We start from the raw sequence: 20,755 nt of genomic DNA, 5'->3' as shown, positions 1-20,755 counted from the left end.
AACATTTAAAATGAAGCTTTATTTGGTTTTAAGACATCATTTAGCTGTACACATTTACAAATGACAATGCAGGTGTGACAACAGAATTAATCATTTAAACATACCGATTTTATTTTTTTGGCTCACAAAGCATATCGATGTTAATACAAGTAACCTGCTCTTCAATAAATTAACTGCATATTCAACAACGAAACAAAGCCAAAAAAGAAGAAGTAAAAAATAAAAGCAGAGGAGCATTTGTCTTGCAACAAAGGGCAATTTCCTTGTTTCTTTGAATAATGACAATTTTTCACTCCTCGGCTTCAGAACTGTTTAGAAATCCTTTTGTGTGTGCCAAGTGCTTGTCATTACAGATCACACTGCACCTGTGAACCCCTATATATTAGACAAAAAGCAGGGAAGGGAAGGAGGAAGTTTAAGTGTGGTCAAGAGGAAATGATGAGACCCCACAGCAACCAGGGAGATGAGAAGGTCATCCATCTTCTCCTTCCCAGCTTGCCCAACCCAATATCCCGAGGCAGAACCAACATGGCAACCTCCGGATGTCATTAGACTACAGCTCCCACTATTCCCGAAAGTTGCCCATTCTGGTTAGGACTCATGGGAGCTGTAGTTCAAGAACATCTGGAGGACGCTACATTGGCTTCCCAGTTGAGGAAAACTCTCTCCATACCAGAACATTGGCAGTCACATCTTCAGCGGTATAGAACTTTGAGCAAATCAGAGACTGCTCTGTTCTTCATGCCAGAGGCCAAGTGGGGCTCACATCCCTAGCAAATATCTCCAGATGCTCAGAGAACTTGGGGTCAAAATACCCTGCGAGGCATGCTTCTGTGTGTGTAGCCTCTTCTCTCCACACCTTGAATGTGGGCACACATACCACAATTTTATATAAATTGGTTGCAACCTCCCCACACACCCCAGTTCTCCTTTATATGGAGAAACAAGCATGAACCACCATTGTGTATTCCCGGATACAGTGGTACCTGCTAAATGAATTGTTCGCTAGACGAATGGGTTTTGCGATCGGAGGTTGCCTCGCAAGACGAATTCGTTTTGTGAAAAATTCATCTAGTGAATCGCGGTTTCCCATAGGAATGCATTGAAATTCAATTTTGCCTATGGGCAAAAAATAAAAAAATAAAAAAAATTCAATGCATTCCTTTGGGATTCGCTAGACGATTTTTTCGCAAAACGAATTGACTCACAGAACGAATTAAATTCGTCTTGCGAGGCACCACTGTACTAGGAATACAAATGGTGACAACTAGTCCGCTGGTATGTCTCTGAGGAATTTTGAATTTTCCACAAAGGAGAGAGGAAATGTTGATATCATGGTTAATTCCCTTTCTTTATATGATTGAGTTGACTGTGCATTCAATCCTTCTCCTTTCTTATCTGATACAGTACACAAGACTTCAGTGTAGGACCCCCTTCCAGAAATCTGCATTATCAATGTGAACAGGTTTGCCCACTCATGTTAGACCTCCTTTCCTTCAACTGTTACATGGGGTAACCATTCCATCAGACTTCCTCAGTAGGAGAGCTAGGAAGTGGGGTTCGTTCCACCAGCTCTGCCAAAACACTAGCTCTCCCAGGCACCTCCTAACCCCGAGCTATGCCAGCTGGTCATTATAACTGTTTAAGAATTGGTGCCTGAATTAGATTTTTTCCTCTTCCCTCCCGGTTCGCATTCCCTTATGTGTCATGTGTTTTTTAGATTGTAAATCTGTGGGGCAGGGTCTGCCTTGTTTTGATTTGATTGTATGCAATCCACTCTGAGAGCCTTTGTGCCCAAAATATGTGGCACAAATGCTCTAAAGAAATAAATGCATTAGGGACTGGCCAATCTTCAGCCCACACCAATTTTGCATGTGTATTTTAATGAGTCTGTCCCATTCAGTTTCCTCATTTAGCTGTGATTTTTTTAATGTGGAAATTCATATTTAAATACATACTTAAATGCCCTTTTATCACAAAATATGTATTTTATTTTAATATAGATATATATTTTAAAATGTGTTTAATTGAGCCAAATTCCATTTGATTGAGTCAATTGGTCTAGATCTCCTAGACTGTTTCTGGATTTCTAAAATGGATTTTTTAAAAATACTCTTATATTAAAAGGCACTGTTTGTGTGTTTCGTTGTTGTGTTTTGCTATAGTAGTCTTGATAAACCTATACTGTATTTGATGCTTATGGTTTGTAGACCAATAAACTGAACTTGAAGAAAATGCGTTTTAAAAGTGCATTTTGGTATTGTTTTTTTAGCTGAGAATTGTACAGCAATATTCAGAGAAGTGTGGAATCTGAAGGCTAATTATGCTCTGATGCTATATTGTTCTGAATACAGGCCACACTTTTCAGCTATATCTGGCTTGTATAAAACCTGAGTGTGAACCAGAAGCAGACTCTATAACCCATAATTTAAGAAATCTCATTTTAGGGGTTTGGCCTATATATGGGCGACAGCTTATATTTGAACCAATACGGTTTACGTTTGGCGGGGGTGCAAATTGAGTCAGTTTGCTTTAAACATGTGAATCAAGGGAAATATCCCTCCATTTTTATTTCACATCCACATTTCTTTGCACACACGGAGCTATCTATCCCTTTTCAGAATTGAGGGGGAAAGCTCTCCTCAGTGGGCTATTACCACATGTGCCTTTAAGCCCCTGTGCCAACAAGAAATGCTAGAAAAGGAAAAAAAAGCGTTGACAGAATTACTTCAAATAGAACAATTCACTTGCGCAAACTATGCTTTTAAAGAGCAACCAGTTCCTTCATTCCACTAGAGATTACAATCTGCAGCCATATTTATTGGGCATAGTCATGAGGACTCAGTCAAGTCAAAAGATCTACTACATTTAACTAGAATATTAAATAATATGTAAATTTTCGAAACACCGTACTTAAGACAGCTAAGAGTTTAGGCTATATCCATCCATGATTTAATTCCACTAAAGCAGTAGTTTTCAAACTGTGCTCTGCTGGGAAACCTTGAAGCCCCTCTAGGAGCTACCAAGGGTTGTTCAATGTGAAGGCCAACGTTGGTGGACAAGCTACCTTCAGAGGCCCTTTCTTCACTCTACATTTAAAACCGTATCATAATGCTTTAAACAGGTGTGGCTTCCCTTGAAAGAACCTTGGGGAATGTTGTTTAATGAGGGTGCTGAGTGTTGCTAAAGGTAAAGGGACCCCTGACCGTTAAGTCCAGTCGCAGACTGTGGCGATCACACAAGGTCCCCGGATGTTTCACCGTCTATTGATCCCTGTGCCACCAATGAATTATCCTGCGCCACCAACCAGTCTCTAACTGGTACAATACTGAGTCCAGTCAGGGTTAAAATTGGAAAACAAAATGTTGTTTATTAGTTTGCAGTTTAACAAGCTTGTGGTTGCAATAAAGGTCTTCGGTTTCAAATACAATTGTTTCCTATACCGGCCTATACCTTCCTACTTCTATACCGGCCTATACCTTCCTAGCAATTAGCTGTTCCAAACTCCCCTTATTTCTCCTCACTAACTCAGCCTACCCACAGACTCTCTAACTCCCTCACTCTCCTCTCTCAACAACAACCCCCTCAACTCAACTCAACTCTTACTACCCCTCAGGGCTGGTTTTTGTAGTCCCTCTGACTCCACCCCCTTGGGTTCTGATTGGACCACCCAGTTAACTCTTTCCCCACCGGCACTATACATAGGTAACCGTCACACAGACAACTCTGGGGCTGCAGCGCTCATCTCGCTATACTGGCCGAAGGAGCCAGCGTTTGTCCGCAGACAGCTTCCGGGTCATGTGGCCAGCATGACTAAGCCGCTTCTGGTGAAACCAGAGCAGTGCACGGAAACGCAGTTTACCTTCCCGCCGAAGTGGTACCTATTTATCTACTTGAACTTTGACACGCTTTCGAACTGCTAGTTGGGCAGGAGTTGGGACTGAACAACGGGCGCTCACCCTATCACAGGGACTCGAACCGCCGACATTCTGATCGGCAACCCCTGGTTTAGACCACAACACCACCTACATCCCACCATTGTTAGGGGACCCTTATTCTGCTCTCAGAGCTACAATTGCCAGAGCTCCCTTGGATGTGGGACTGATTGCTGGAGCTCTGGGAAGGGAACAGGAGTTGCCCAGGATTCTTTGGGGGAAGCCACAGCTGTTAAAAGTAGAACAATACTTTGAATGGAAAGTGAAGATGAGGACAAAGAAAGCCTACTTACCAGTACTGATCTTCTGCTGCAATGCACAGCTATAGGGGAGTGTTAGCAGCCAACCTCCTGTCAACTGCTGTTGCCACAGCTTATAAGGCTGGGGAGGAGTGGGGTGGTTGCGAGTTTGAGGCTGCACGGATGCATCACCCTTAATCTCACTTCACCCCACCCTTGTCCAGATAAGCTATAGCATCATCCGTGACTTACCTGAGGGCAGCTGTGCAGCTCTGACCCACTGGACAAGCCGCGAACGGATGTGTCCATATTTGGGCATCTTTTCAATCCACAAAGAGCTACGTGGAAGCTCAGAAGGCCAGAGACCTGTTTCAGCTGAAAGCATACTTAAATGAAGATCTACTGGTTAGATCTCTGGGTGATACGCAATAACATATCCAAGGATTTCTGACTCCCAGTCATTCGACAAATAGCGACAACTAAAACAATTACGTGCAAAGATCCATCAGCAAGTTGTGCGTCTTGGAGCTTTGGTGTTGCCCAACCAAAGAGACTTTATGCTTAAGAGTGCAAGCACAACTTCTGGTTTCTTCAGGCTGCAAGTAAAGGCAGGGGTTCACTGTGACTGGCCTTGCGCTAATAGCTTACCTCTTCCTTGCCTGTAAAATATGAGTATGCATTGGTTGCCTTTAATCATGTCCACTGGCCAGTTTTAGAGTTTATGTAAGAAACTGATCTGTTCAGTAAATCAGTAAATCAGATGCACTTGTGGGCTTGTGGAACCTGGACTATAACGCTGCAGTGTGGATTCCAGCCACTCCACTCCATTTCTCACCCCAATTCATATGCTCCGTCACTCAAAGGGCATTCCAAGGCCACTGAGCATGCTCAGTCGCCAGCGGGCTGCATGGGGAAGCTTCTCCCTTAAATAAAATGCTGCAGACCTCAGGATTCCTTCAAATCTACCTCCTTCTTTTGCAAGGGAGGTGCTGTTTTGGGTACATAAACAGCAGCATTCACAGCCGGGGCATTTGAAATGCAGGAAACAAGCTAAATTTGCAAATCAAGATCTGAAAGTCTGCTTGCCCTAGAATCCTCTGCAGCATTCAAGATTTTCATGGAAGATGATGTGTTAATGTGTAAAGTGTTACCTTACAATAGAAAGTTTAAAAACCACTGCATTGAAGTAAAATGGAATTAACCCAGGATTTTAATTTGGCCTATGATCAATGAAAAATACTACTTCCATCCTAAGGGGAAGATTGGGGGTAAGCAGACCCTCCACTCCAATGAAGAAACATACAAACAACACATACAGCAGCATCAATGTTCAGAGACATGTTTTGTTTCTCAAAAACTGCCATCTCCAGCCCTCTCTTTGCAAGCTTGAATCATCTCCCTCGGAGCCTGCTTCCTGTCGGTGACCAAGCCCAACCAAAACATGAAGTCAATGAACCACGTGGTTGGGTTGAAGTTCAAGCCAAGCTCGCTAGCTGAATAATCAAACGGAAAGGTGTGGTGGTAGTTGTGGAAGCCTTCGCCTGGAAAACAGAACCCAGAAGGAACAGAGAGTGGGGTCAAAAGGTAGAGAAGAAAAAGAAGTGGATGGTCACCCCAATGATCAGAAGCAAAAGAAACGAGGACCTTCAATGTGTGCTAGAAAACAGTTCATTGCAGAAACATCCATGGTTTTCAACATTTCAAAAATAGTTAGTAGACATTGCTGGTTTCATAATAATTAGAAAGGAACTACTCCATCTTAAAATGCAGTATCTACTACATCCTGGACCCACCTAGTAGGTCCCCCATCCCCAGGTAGCTCTTACAAGCCACAATGGTTAAGGGCCAAGCCTACACACAGTAGGATGAATATCTTCATCTTGTTCACATTGTTGGGTTTGTTGGCATCCGTCTGTCTCGAGAGACAATGGAGTCTGCCTCCGAGGGTGAATTCAAACTGCTGTGTTAGCAGCACGGAAGTGACCCCCTGAGGCACAAGCCTGGGCAGTGTGTATTGAGGTCCTGGGCTGCCCAGACAACAAGACACTCTCAGCCTCATGTTTGGCAACAACTTGGCTACAACAACTGACATTGATCCCAAACCAACCGACTCAAAAGTGCTTTGGACGCCTACTCCAGAACAATATTAGCACGGTATTAAGTTCAGCAGGAAAACCTTCAAAATGCCCTACAACGTGTCACAGCAGAAGGGTTCCGAAATCTCGCTTTTAACAGCCCATTCACCACAACCCATTGGAAAAGCACTGCTAGATAGCTACTTGGCAGAGGTGGTGGAGAAGTAAGCTTTATTTGCTGTCTTCAGTGTCCTCTCACCTGTGACTGGTTGTCTTCTTCATGAAATTTGCATCTTTTTCACTTTAGCTGTTGTCTCATCTGCATCATTCCCCAGAGGTCCCCTGAGAACTAGGGGACCATCTGGGATCTGCAGCACCAGAGAGGGAAATCAGGAGTGATCATGCTGATGTCCTTTTCCATCTCACCATTTCACAGTGAGACCAGGGAGTCCATATGCCAACTGAAAAGTCCTTGGGACATTCAAGAATCCCTTGAATTCCATAAGCTTCGTATGGGTCCTCCATCCCTGCAAGGGATGTCAAACTGAACTCCACTAGGAAATGTTTGGTCCATGACAGCAAGCCGACAGAAACCTCTCCCAACACCAACTCATCTAACACCCTGTTGTAAAAACCAGACTGAGGTTACGTCTTGTCACAGCTCAGTGATGTGCTACGTCAGACCCAGCTCCACCTGGTATGCCTTCTGAGACCCTACCTGCCTGCACACTGTCTCTCCAGAGTGGTACATGCTCTGGTTATCTCTCGCTTGGACTACTGCAATGTGCTCTATGTGGGGCTACCTTTGAAGGTGACTTGGAAACTACAACTAATCCAGAATCTGGCAGCTAGACTGGTGACTGGGAGCAGCCACCAGGACTGAATAACACTGGTTCTGAAGGATCTACCGTGTTTCTCATATTATAAGACACATTTTATATTTATTTTTTCCTGAAAAAAACACACCATGGCTTATTTTCAAGGGATGTCTTATTTTTTAATTAAGTACCGGTATCTGTACAGACCACAGACCTGCTCCCACCGGGTCTTCGCGCGCGGCAGGCAAAGGCTGCAGCCGGGTCCCGGGGCTGCGCGCGCGGCAAGCAAAGGCTGCAGCCGGGTCCCGGGGCTGCGCGCGCGGCAAGCAAAGGCTGCAGCCGGGTCCTGGGGCTGCGCGTGCGGCAGGCAAAGGCTGCAGCCGGGTCCTGGGGCTGCGCGCGCGGCAAGCAAAGGCTGCAGCCGGGTCCTGGGGCTGCGCGCGCGGCAAGCAAAGGCTGCAGCCGGGTCCTGGGGCTGCACGCGCGGCAAGCAAAGGCTGCAGCCAGGTCCCAGGGGTTAACGCGGCAGCAGCAACCCTTCTTTGCCACAGACCTGCTCCCACCACCCGGCACGGCTTATTTTCGAGGTATGCCTTATATTTTTCCACCTCAGGAAAATCCTGCCATGCCTTATTTTGTAGGGATGCCTTAAAATATGAGAAACACGGTACACTGGCTCCCAGTACGTTTCTGAGCACAGCCTCTGTTGTAAATCTATACCATTTTCCGCTTCCTCCATGGAAGGGTCAGGATGGGGAGGCAGTCTCCACCATTCCTCTTCCTCTGCCAGGTCCCTGACAGTCTCCCTATATCTCGCTTGCCCCATGACAGCTCCAGCCTGTGTTGATGCCATACCTGAGGGACAAAACTAGGTCAGACCACATGACCCACCCAGCTCATCCACCCAATTCTCGGTGATAAATGCCAGGCCGGCCCCCTCAGCCACCATCACATTGTAAGCGAGTGATTCCTTATTCTGGACTGACCTTATAAGAGCGGTGTCTTTTTATGGACCGAGGATAGCAGGGAAAGGAAGATAATAGCACCGTATGTGGCTTAAATGAATGCACAGCTAATTGCTGTTTTTAATCAGCGTCTTGCCAAGGGGGCCGAATGAACTCAGACAAAGGGGAGGAAGTATGAGACGTGATCAGTAATTGAGAGCAAGGGTAGATCTATTATGAGAAGCGGTACCTGACATTTCAAAACAATTTGAGCTGTGTCAGGGGCAGTAGCAAAAATGGGTGCTGCCAGAAAGGCGGTCAGCCCAGTGAGGCAAAACTCGGATGAGTGGAGACCCAGATCACCTGTAAAGCAGGAAGAGGGTGGGATGGACAAAGGGCACCTTTATTTGAAGAAAATAAGTGCTGGGCAAGAAAAGAGTGCTTAGCTCTTCTCCTGGCCATTCCTTGCCCCCTGCAAGCTACCTCCAACCTTCCTGCCTACTCTTCCCCAGATCCAAATTGTACCCGCCTCACTTTTACTTTTCAGCTCTTCGGTTGAGACCCAGCCTGTCAGCAGGTCAGGATCCTCACCCCAAAACTAGCTCCGTCCTTAATCACTCTTGGGTCATGCAGCGGAGGAGCTTCATTGATCCATTCTCCTTATAAATCATTCCCAAGACGGGAAGATCAACAGCAGCAGTCACATTCGCTTCCCTCCACTGCCTCCTTCCTTTGCTTTTTATTATATTGTGGGGTGGAGAGAGACCATTACAACCGCCGTGAGTCTTTATTTTAGTCCAAGTGAAATGAAAGCTTACGCCGCAATCGTCTTTTAAGGCGCCGCGGATCTTTGTTGCTGTTCATGGTCGCAAGCCGTCAATTCCAGTCACCTTCCCGTTGCATCTGTGACCTCGAGATCCGAGACAGAGTATGCACGAAGACAGTGTTGCATTCCCAGTGGCTTCTGGATGCTGCCATTTTGCATTTCTGATTTATATCCCTTCATTCTCTTAATGTAGGGCCTGGCCTACACAAATGCCAGCAAGGGTATTCGTTGGCTGGTGGTGGCATATTTGGCCCAATAGAATGTGCAGCTAAATGAACCACTGGGAGGACTGCTGGTACTATTGAGTCTAGTAGCACTGCAAGAATAAATTAAGGGGCGTAACGGGCACCAGGGTGCATTTGCATTTGTTGGCATCCATCATAGCTGCCAAGTCTCCCGTATTCCCCGGGAAACCCCCGTTTTTCCAGCCATTCCCAGCTGGAAAAACGGATTTTTTTATTTTTCCCCGGTTTACTTACCGGCCAGGGGAGGCTCCTTCTGTGCATGTCTGGAGTCTCTGGACATGCACAGAAGCGATTTCTGGCGTGGCGACCATTTTGGAACTGGGCGGAGCATGCTCAGAAGCGACTTTCGATACTGCTCTGCCCAGTTCCAAAATGGCGGCAGCGCTACTTCCGGTCTGCTGATCCCTTATTTTTCCGGCAGGAACTTGGCAGGTATGGCATCCATCTGTATCGAAGGACAATGGAGATGGTGAAGCCAAACTGCTGGAGAATCACAATAACTCGTAGCTGCTGCCTCATATGTTGTTTTTGCTGCGTTAGTGGTGCCAAAGTGACCTCTCTGGGGTGCAAGCCTGGGCAGTGTGTCTGGAAGACCTGGGATGCCCAGATGACAAGACTCACAGATGTGACCCAAAGGAAAGCAGATCAATATGTTTGGCTGCAGGAGTTGCCAGAAGGAGGCGGGCAAGGCGCCATCCAACTGTCTCTAAGCATGGAGGCTGCAGAATGCCAGTTTGGTTAAGATGGGGCTCTACGGGCTGGCTGGATTACTGCAGTGCTAAACCATTGCACGATACCACTATCTAATGCTAGATTAATTGCTGAGTCTCTAAATCTAGCATTAGACAGTGGTGCCGTGCAATGGTTTAGCACTGCAGTAATCCAGCCAGCCCGTAGAGCCCCGCCTTAAGCAAACGGGCATTCTGCATTCTCCATGCTCCAGCCATTAGGGTAATATTTGAAGGCAGTTGTATTTCATCCACCTCCTGAAATTGTTGTGGAGCCAGTACTAACAGGGACAGAGCTCCCCATTGCCTTTGCAATTCCCAGTAAGCCATGAAACACTGCAAAAACAGTCAGGTCTGGAACCTGAATCTCTGAAGGCCCTCAAACAAAACCACCCGAAAAACTGTCTTGGGATAAGGAAACAAGTTCATCATGAAGTAAGGTGTTCATTGTTGTTGTTGTTTAGTCATTTAGTCGTGTCCGACTCTTTGTGACCCCATGGACCATAGCACGCCAGGCACTCCTGTCTTCCACTGCCTCCCGCAGTTTGGTCAAACTCATGTTCGTAGCTTCGAGAACACTGTCCAACCATCTTGTCCTCTGTCGTCCCCTTCTCCTAGTGCCCTCCATCTTTCCCAAAATCAGGGTCTTTTCCAAGGATTCTTCTCTTCTCATGAGGTGGCCAAAGTATTGGAGCTTCAGCTTCAGGATCTGTCCTTCCAGTGAGCACTCAGGGCTGATTTCCTTCAGAATGGATAGGTTTGATCTTCTAGCAGTCCATGGGACTCTCAAGAGTCTCCTCCAGCACCATAATTCAAAAGCATCCATTCTTCGGCGATCAGCCTTCTTTATGGTGCAGCTCTCACTTCCATACATCACTACTGGGAAAACCATAGGTGTTCATATAGTTGCTTAATCAACTTAACAGTAACTTCTAGAGAAGTTTGGAAGAAAACAAACCAAATGCCATCATTACAAATAAGGGATGAGGCTTTCCAGATGTTGTTGGAGGACAATTGTCACCATCCCTGACCACTAGGAATCCTTGCTGGGGCTGATGGAGTCCCGCAACATCTGGAGGGCTACAGGTTCCCCATCCCTGTTCCAGATGTCTCTGGAGAATGTTTTTGGTACTCACCAATAGCTCCTATAGTGACAAAGGAGTTCTGCCGAGGATTGATGTTCTTGTTGTACGGCCGATTGCCATACATGTGAGCAGCGCTATTGACCAGCCAAGAAACATTGAGAGAGATGGTGTAACGCAGAACTGAAGCAAGGAAGTACGAATTCCACAAGCTCTCCCCCCAGAAGTACCAAGGCACAATGGTAGGAACGACGAAACACATCAGCACGACCGAAGCCTTATAGTGCCTGCGGAGAAAGGAAAGCAGTGACGGGTCTATGGCTGCATCACACGAGGGGGAAAGGTCTACACTGCTGAAGGCCAAGTCAAACAAATGAGAACAGAAAGTAACAGAAGCCAAATTAGTAAACCATAGACCAGGGGTTCCCAACAAAATTTTCTCGAGGACCCCTCATCGAGCCGCTATTGTGACAAGGACCCCCATTAATTCCTAATCCTAAAATTAAAAAGTGAGAGCCAAATTAAGAGTCTTTTTATATTTTATATTTATACGTTTTTTTACAGTTACAACAGAGTACTCCATCAGTATACAGTTAGTTTTAATTTTCAGTTCTTAATGATATGAACCACTTTTTAACCAACGGTCCATTTTTAAGTACGCGAACTGTAGCTTCCGCGAAAAACAACGCTTTGTTTACAAACACTACTGTTTTGCAAAGAGGCAGCACGCGCCAGGGAGGAGGGAGGGGAATGGAGAAGACAGGGTACCTGCGCAGTAGCGCACAAATGAAGCCGACGCGCGCAAAGCATCTTGGGGAGGTGAGCGTTAGTAGAATGCGCGCGCTGCCTCTTTGCAAAACAGTAGTGTTTGTAAAGCGCCACCTAACGGCATACAGCAAAACTACTGCCTCTATCTAATTCTAGTTTTGCGCTAGACTCCGCTCATGTAGGAAGCGGCCAAAACAAAAAATCTGTTATCATACAAAATATATTTAATATATTTTTTATTCTAATAGCATCTTGCGGACCCCTCTGGCATAGCTCGCGGACCCCTGGGGGTCCGCGGGCCACCTGTTGGGAACCACTGCCATAGACTGCAGTACAGAGGTACCTCGGGTTACAGACACTTCAGGTTACAAACTCCACTAACCCAGAAGTAGTACCTTGGGTTGAGAACTTTACCTCAGGATGAGAACGGAAATCATGTGCCAGCGGCCCGGTGGCAGCAGGAGGCCCCGTTGGCTAAAGTGGTACCTCAGGTTAAGAACAGTTTCAGGTTAAGAACGGAGCTCCAGAACAAATTAAGTTCTTAACCCAAGGTACCACTGTATATATTTAGTGTAAAGCCAAAGAATGGGAGACAAACTTACTTTTCGTCTTAAGAGAAGCCTGCACAAAAATCCTGGGAAATGCTGTCAAATATTATTTTATTCTTTATTATTCCTGCATTGCAGGGGGTTGGCCCAGCTGTTCCTTGGGAATCCCGTCCAACTGTACAATTCTATGATTCTATATGGCAACAAATTTTCAGCTTCTGGAAATTCTGATTCCAATTGCCCTTCAGATTCCTACCCTCCTGCATAAAAACCACAGGAGTTTATAAATTCCAGTGGTGAAGTGGGCAGGAAAATGTTTATATTCTACCCTTGCTCTCTGGAGAGTTTACAGTGGTTTGCCCAGTTGGATTCGAGATGTTCTCACTTTTAATACCCAGTTCACATCCATTCATTTGCTTCATATTGCTTCATACGGTATTTGCTTCATATTATGACCGCTATTATTTATTGAATCTGTATCACCCTTCATCCAAAGATCACAGGGTGTTTCACAACATAAAAATACAAACTGAGACCACAAAATACATCGTAAAAACAAGAACAAAAACAGACTCCGGGATTGGAGTGAAGTAGCAGTGGAAGAAGATTGGAAGAAATTTAAAATTTATTTAAAGAATAAACGTATAATAGATTAGAATTAGTGGAAGTGAGGGAGATAAAATAGAGGTTGTAGATAATACAATGGTGTGAAATAAGTATTGATAGAAGTTAAGGACAATTTAATTAAGAAGTAAGATCTAGATAGAATATAAAAGGATAAGATATAAAAGATTAAAGAAGGTATAGTTAAAGTAACAATTAGTATTTATATAAGATTTAGAGTTTACTACGGAGGATATGTAAAGAACCGCAGAAGGAGGTGGAATGAGGAAGTCAATAGATTGGAAATAAGGGTTATAGTTAGAATTTTTGTTTTTGCATTTTTGTATTTTTTTGTATTTTTTGTATTCTTGTTTTTTCTTTTTTATGTTTTGTAATTTTTTGTGTGTGTTTTGTATTTTTGTATGTTTTGTTGTTTGAGAAAATCTTTAATAAATACATTAAAACAAAAACAAACCTAGAACCCCCACAAACACAATTAAAATGACATAGAATGTTAACCAGCCAAAGGACTAGTTAAAGAGAAACGTTTTCGTATGGTGCCTAATCCTGTTGAATCCCTTGGTGGTTCTGCCATCTTGTTCCTCCCACCATTACCTCTGTGTCCAACCAGTCCATGACAGCTAAAGACTGGCTCAGCCCATATAAAACCTTTGCCAGAAGGGATTTGGACTACAAATCCCATCAGTGCCAGCCAGCAGGTTGGTCGGCAAAGGCTGTATTAGGAGATGTCCAACATCAAACTTCACTTCCCATGCATGTTCCCCCCCACCAACCCCACTCCCTGCAACCCAAACAACTGGAGAACCTTTGCTTCTCTCCAAAATGCTGCTTGCTGCACACAACCATTTGGAATGGGATTCGTCGCAGTCCCAGAAATTCTGCTGATTTGTGCCGAGCAACATCACTCGGAGCAATTGTCGTTTGCCAGAATTAGTGTCAATGAGGGCAGATTCCTTCCTCATTAATGCAAATGCTTAGAGTGCATTGCCAGAAAAAGAAAAGGAAAGGGAATTCTGCAGTGGAAAGTCTTACAAGCACCCAACTCCCCAGTGATTATTATTTTTAAGCTGTTCCAGAGCAGATATTAGGGCAATCTCCTCCAGCCTGCTCATAGTGCTTTTCATAGGAACACAGGAAGATGCCTTATACTGAGTCAGACTCTTGTGCTGAGCGTGGTGGTTCCCAAAGTGGGTGGTGCTGCCTCCTGGGGGCTGGTGGGACTACTTACAGGAGGAGCTAAAAGAAAAGGGGGGCTGGAGGGGTAAATGCCTATCAGACTTCGAAAAGCTGGTATCAATGGATCAAGTTCATCAGTTTTGCTGAATTAATTATATAGTTTTAATTGAATTTTGAATAAATGTGCAATGAATTTTCATTTCTCAATTAAATTTATGTACCACCCTTCACCTGCGGATCACAGGGTGGTTTGCAGTATAAAATTGTTACTGTTTTGAATTTTATTGTGTTATTGTCTTCCTTACTGGAAACTGCTGTTCTGAAGAATGTTTTTTTTTGTCTGAGCGTCCCCAAATTTGGGAAGTACTGTTTACAGAGACTGGCAGTGGCTCTCAGGGGTTTCAGACAAGGGAGATTTCCAGACCCACCTGGAGATGTTGGGAATTGAACCCTGGGACCTTCTGTATGCAAAGCAGATACTCTGCTGGTGAGCTCCAACCCCTTCTCCTGAAAGATTTGTGCATCCTGGTTTGACATGCAACATCTCTTGAAGTTAGGGTTGGGCTGTCAGCTCTCCAGCCAAATGCTCCATGTAAAACCCACAGCAGTACAAGCCCTTAGCGAAGCACAGGTGGTTGTATTGGTTTTGTCAAGGCTATTAAATGCTAAGGGTTGTAGCCAATGCTATTGGCCTACACGACGCAGACCCACTGAAATCAACAGACATTATTTCAGTGAGTTAATCTGAGTAAAACTTAACCGGAAACAACATTGAACAGTTTCAGTGTCTGGGTTGTAGCTAACTAAGTTTCACTCATAGATAGGGTTGCCATATTTCAAAAAGTGAAATTCCGTTGAGCCTTTTTGGGACACTATTTTCGGGAAATTCTGGACATATGGCAGCCCTTCTCATAGACCGCCTAAAATTAATGAACTGATCTACTGGTCTACTACCCCTAGTATTGCAAGATTTGTCATGAGAGCACTTGGGTATGTTTAGCCTGGAGAAGAGAAGGTTAAGGGGTGATATGATAGCCATGTTCAAATATATAAAAGGATGCCATATAGAGGAGGGTGAAAGGTTGTTTTCTGCTGCTCCAGAGAAGCGGACACGGAGCAATGGATTCAAACTACAAGAAAGAAGATTCCACCTAAACATTAGGAAGAACTTCCTGACAGTAAGAGCTGTTTGACAGTGGAATTTGCTGCCAAGAAGTGTGGTGGAGTCTCCTTCTTTGGAGGTCTTTAAGCAGAGGCTTGACAGACATATGTCAAGAATGCTTTGATGGTGTTTCCTGCTTGGCAGGGGGTTGGACTGGATGGCCCTTGTGGTCTCTTCCAACTCTATGATTCTATGAACTGAAATTGTCAACCAAAATCTTTACTTTTCTGGTTTATCACCACCACAGTTATTAACACTGGGCTTCAGTAAAACAAATAAATTAATTAGACAGCGCCTATATGATATCGAGCGACAGAATGACTTGGCCACCATAAGGAAATTTTGTCTGTGGTATGATTCTTTTCCACCTGGTCATTTTGACACTTTGGCACCCTATTTTCAAAATTTAACAATTCCAAAATACAGATGCGCTTTCACTTTTGCAAGATTGAATATACTGTCCTTGGCTGTGCTTGATGGTCAATTTCAATAAATTCCACTGGAAAAAATGGTTATGTCCCTGTGAAGATGGCAGTATTGTGTCAGTGGGCCATGTGCTTACACTCTTTATGAAGATTTGAGGTTGTTACCCCTCTTTTATTGTCCCTGCCGGGTCGCTCAACCATTGCTACTGTGGCCTTCCTTTTAGCAGATCAAGATGATCAGGTGACAGCAAAAACTGCAAGGTTTTTAGCCGGGGCAATTAGAATAAGATCTATTATTTGATTATTGATGTAAACCCCCAACTGTATTTTGTATAGTTAAGTTTTTACCTCTATCTTCAGTACATTTTATTTTATTTTGCTGCTGTGGCTAGTGGCTAATGCAAATAAAGATTCTTGTAAAGAACTTCTGGGAAAAGATTTATAATGAAATGAAAAAGGTGTTGAAAAACACCTTTGTTAAGAAACCAGAAGCATTTTTACTTGGAATAGTCAGAGAGGAATTACAAAAAAAAGATATTACGTTTTTTCTGTATGCCACAACAGCAGCGAGGATTTTATTGGCTAAGAATTGGAAGAGTGAAAACCTACTTACAGTGGACGAATGGCAGATGAAGATGATTGAATTTATGGAACTGGCTGAATTGACCGGGAGACTTCCTGACCAGAGAAAATAATCGGTGGAAGAAGATTGGAAGAAATTCAAAGTTTATTTAAGAAATAATTGCAATATTGGAAATTTTTAATAAAAGATGTGGAAGTACAGGGAGGTTGTGGAGGACGATTTGTAGAGGTATTGTAGTATATTAAGATTTAGATATAAGTGTTAAATAAGAATTGAAATGTTGTTAAGGAATTAATAAGAGGTGAAATTTGTTAGTTAAGGTAAAATAAGATGATTGAAGTATGATATAGAAATTACTAAGGATGATATGCAATGATACGCAGCAAGGAGGGACATGAGGAAGTCAGGACACATGAATGATAAATATGACTGTTTTCTTTTTTCTCTCTTTTCTTTTTGTAATTTGTATTTTTGTGTTTTATGTGATTTTTTGTATTGTTGTATTTTTGTGTTTTATATGGGTTTTTTCCAGTTTTATAAAACCAATAAACATATTTTGGGGGGAAAGAGAAAGAGAACTAAATTTTGCAGTGTCTGTTAACTTCAGTGTGTGTACAGTCGTACCTTGGAAGCTGAACAGAATCCATTCCGGAAGTCCGTTCGACTTCTAAAACGTTCGGAAAACCAAGGCGCAGCTTCCGATTGGCTGCAGGAAGCTCCTGCAGCCAATCGGAAGCCGTGGAAGCCCCGCCGGACATTTGGGTTCCAAAGAATGTTTGCAAACAGGAACACTCACTTCTGGGTTTGCGGCGGTCGGGAGCCAAAATGTCCGAGTACCGAGGCGTCTGGGATCCAAGGTATGACTGTATTCTGAGTAGGATTAGCCGGGGATACAACCCTCTGCCTTCTCCTCTTGCTAAGGTCTTTCCCCCTGTCCTTCTGTTTCACTCACTTTCTTTGAAACATGACAACAGGGTCGTCCAACAGGTCACTGAAGTCCAGCTTCCTTCCTTTCTCTATGACATCTCGATGCTTCCGGACAAAGAGCCAGCCAACGTGGGCGAAGAAAAAGCCGCGCTTGGCATTGTGGGGGTCGGCATCCGTCTCCGAGTACTTGTGGTGGACTCGGTGGTCTCGGGCCCATTCGAAAATGTCGTTCTGCATGGAGGGTGGCAGGAGGGTTTAAGCGATTAGAGTTTGACATCACAGGGACATAGTTCCAAACACAAGCACAGTTCACCATAGCATGGAAAAAACAACAACTGTTTGCGTCAAATGATTTTTTTTCTTGCATTGTTGTATTTTCTGTTTTTTGTATTCTCTTTTTGTGTTTTGAATTTTTGTATGTTTTGCTGTTTGAGAAAAATCTTAATAAATACAGTGGAACCTCGGTTTATGAATACCTCGGTTTACGAATTTTCGGTTTACAAACGCCGCGGACCCATCTGGAACAGATTAATCCACTTTCCATTACTTTCAATGGGAAAGTTCGCTTCAGTTTATGAACGCTTCAGTTTATGAACAGACTTCCGGAACCAATTACACCCATGCTTCGGGTTAAGTACGCTTCAGGTTGAGTACTCCGCGGACCCGGCTGGAACGGATTAATCCACTTTCCATTACTTTCAATGGGAAAGTTTGCTTCAGTTTATGAACGCTTCAGTTTATGAACAGACTTCCGGAACCAATTGTGTTCATAAACCGAGGTACCACTGTATATATAAAAAATAAATAAATAGAAATTATGTACAGTGGTACCTTGGTTTAAGTACACAATTGGTTCCGGAAGTCTGTTCATAAACTGAAGCGTTCATAAACTGAAGCGAACTTTCCCATTGAAAGTAATGGAAAGTGGATTAATCCGTTCCAGACGGGTCCGCGGAGAACTTAAACTGAAAGTACTCAAACCGAGGCATACTTAAACCGAGGTGTGACTGTATTGTAATTATTTAAGAGTGAACTTCTGTTTAATTATTATTTGCTGGCATTTTATTTTATTGTGTATAGTCGTACCTCAGAAGTCAAATGGTATTCGTTCCGGAAGTCCATTTGACTTCCAAAATGTTCGGAAACCAAGGTGCGTCTTCCTATTGGCTGCAGGAAGCTCCTACAGCCAATCAGAAGTCGCAGAACCTGTACCAGACATTCAGGTCCCCAAGAACGTTTGCAAACCGGAACACTCACTTCCGGGTTTGCAGCGTTCGGGAGCCAAAACGTTCGACTCGCAAGGTGTCCGGCATCCAAGGTACAACTGTACTATTGTAATGGATTGTTGAACATTGCTTTATCTGATACAAGTTGCTTATTTTAAAGCTATGTTTATTATTACATTTTTGTATTGGATCAAATTGCTATAAGGTGTGCAATCTTTATTGTTCCTTCAGTTTGTAAACTGCCTTGTGTATAACAATTCGGAAAGGCAGTATACCAACTAAAAGTGAAATTAAAAAATGTAATGAAATTGGTGGGGAAGAGAGATTTTCAGGAGAAATGTGGTAAGTGTAGGGCCCCCTCCATCATCGCTCCATTTCAAACAACCCCTTCCCTTTGGCATACCTTCCAAGTGCCCCAATTTAACTGAGACAGCCACACTTTTCTTAAAAGGTGTCCCAGGCTCTGCCTTTGTCCTGGGATGCCCTGATTTCATGCCGCCTGCGGACAGGGGCCATGGAAGCAGTTCCTGCAGCAGCAGCAGCAGCATTATGTCAGGGACTGAACTGAGGAGGAATGGTGGGAGCCCCCCTTTTTTCTGAACCTTCCCTAGGGCAGTTGGACAGTATTGATGTAGAACAGTGGTTTGCAGAGGGGCATAGTCCAGAGGGAGGAAAGCTGGGTGAGGAGCAGCTGGAAGAGGAAACACGAAGAGAGATTCAGCGTCCTTGGACAGCATTCCTGACACTCCCCCTTCGCCCAAGACTAGAAGGGCTTGGAAAGTGTTAGAACAGAAAGCGCAACGGCAACAAGCTCAGATTACCCAACATAGGAGTGACACAGTTTAATGGGGACCGAGGGGGTAAACCTTTTACTGGGAGCAACACCATTTTTTTTTTAGAGAGAGATGCATTCCTTTGTCTCTTACTGTGATCATTAAAGAACTTATCCTGGTAAGAATGCTCCTTTCATTTGATCTGCTTATTTATTGCCACCAGGGGAGGGATCCGATTCCTCGAAGTCTGACACATTGTGAAGGAGAGCATCCCAACCTTTGGGAAGGAGGCGCAGGGCTCTGGCAAGATCCTGGAGCCCTCCTGCCTCCTTCCCAAACCTGGCAAACACTTGCCCAGCTTTCCCTCCCTGTCAGAGCATTGTGCCTCTTTCCCTAAGCTGGACAGAAGCTTCCCAGGCTTTGGAAAGGAGCCCATGTCCTGATTTTTATCAGAAGAATGCTGGAACGTATGTTATGGGGAAGGGCTGTGGCTCAGGGACAGAGCATCTGTCCTGCATGAAGAAGGTTCAATCCCCACCATCTCCAGGTAGGGCAGGAAGAGATCCCTGTCTGAAAACCTGGAGAGTGGAGTGCCAGTCAGTGGAGACAATGTTGAACTAGATGGATCACTGGCCTGGTGTGATAAAATCCCCTCTGCTTTGCACCAACTGTTTTGCTTCCATCACACAAGCGTCTGCATGCAGAGCTTCGTTCATCCCGAGGAGCGGAAATGCTCCTCTTGCAAAGGGAGCTTCACCCATTGAGCAGCCTGTCATCAGTGGAGAAATGAAAATGCAGGCATGGATGGGCAGCAGTTAGAGCCCAGTTGCTCACCTGAAAGGCCATTGAATTTGCTACAGCCAGGAATATCCGCAAAGGTAGCTTGGCTTTGTAAGATCTGTGACTCCACAGGCGATGGGCCCCTGCTGTCACTCCCAGGGCGGTCACAAAGAAACACAGGTATGCTGTGCAAAAGATAAAGGAGAAATGGGGGGGGGGGAGAAATAAATAAAGTGTAAATACCAAGCAATTGCATCCGTTATTGTTCCTTGTTAAAATATAGCTCAGACTCTCATAGGTGTTGCTGTTGGTGAACTATTTTCTAATTGCATACCTTCCAAGTATCCTGATTTTTCAGGGACAGTCCCAGAATTACAAAAGGCACCCCAGCTTCTGATTTTATCCTGGAATTCCCTATTTCCCCACCAGTGCTACTGCCGAGCTCGGGGAGGATGAGCCAGCATTTGTCCTGAGCAACGACGATGGTGGTGGCATCATCCTGTTGCCTCTCCATGGCCACTGCTCCTTGGGCCCCTCTTAGCAGCTGTTGGAGAAGAAGCAAGGAGGAAAGGCTAGGAAAGTGGTACACATGTACAGCGGCCAGGGTGCTACTGGCGCAAAGATGGAAAAGAACAGAGGTTCCAACTGTGGAGGAGTGGAGGGTCAAAATGGTAGAATATGTGGAATTGGCTAGACTGACTGGAAAAGTAAGAGAACAAAAAGATCAGAAAGCCCAAAAAGAATGGAGAAAATTTACAGAATATCTAAAAAAAATATGATAAACCAACAATAACACTAATTGGCATGAGTTAACATCTACAACTGTAATAATGGAATATAACCGAGATTTTGATAAAAGAGAAAACATATA

At 44.3% G+C, this 20,755-nt stretch overlaps 1 protein-coding gene across 1 annotated transcript in view; it reads right to left on the bottom strand.

Moving 5' to 3' along the window:
* The window catches only part of LOC118083809 (stearoyl-CoA desaturase 5), a 52,572-nt gene continuing 31,817 nt past the window's right edge, over positions 1-20,755 (bottom strand). The window contains exons 2-5 of the mRNA XM_035112705.3: positions 19,939-20,069; positions 17,131-17,336; positions 10,947-11,179; positions 1-5,715 (exon numbers count right to left, since the gene is read on the bottom strand). Of these exons, the coding sequence (XP_034968596.2) occupies positions 5,525-5,715; positions 10,947-11,179; positions 17,131-17,336; positions 19,939-20,069 (761 nt within the window). The 3' untranslated portion in view covers positions 1-5,524. The remainder of the gene's footprint in view (positions 5,716-10,946; positions 11,180-17,130; positions 17,337-19,938; positions 20,070-20,755) is intronic.

This window comes from Zootoca vivipara, chromosome Z1, assembly GCF_965207765.1.
Source record: "Zootoca vivipara chromosome Z1, rZooViv2.hap1.1, whole genome shotgun sequence".
Classification (NCBI taxonomy): domain Eukaryota; kingdom Metazoa; phylum Chordata; class Lepidosauria; order Squamata; family Lacertidae; genus Zootoca; species Zootoca vivipara.
This window is presented reverse-complemented; position numbering and strand designations above follow the sequence as displayed.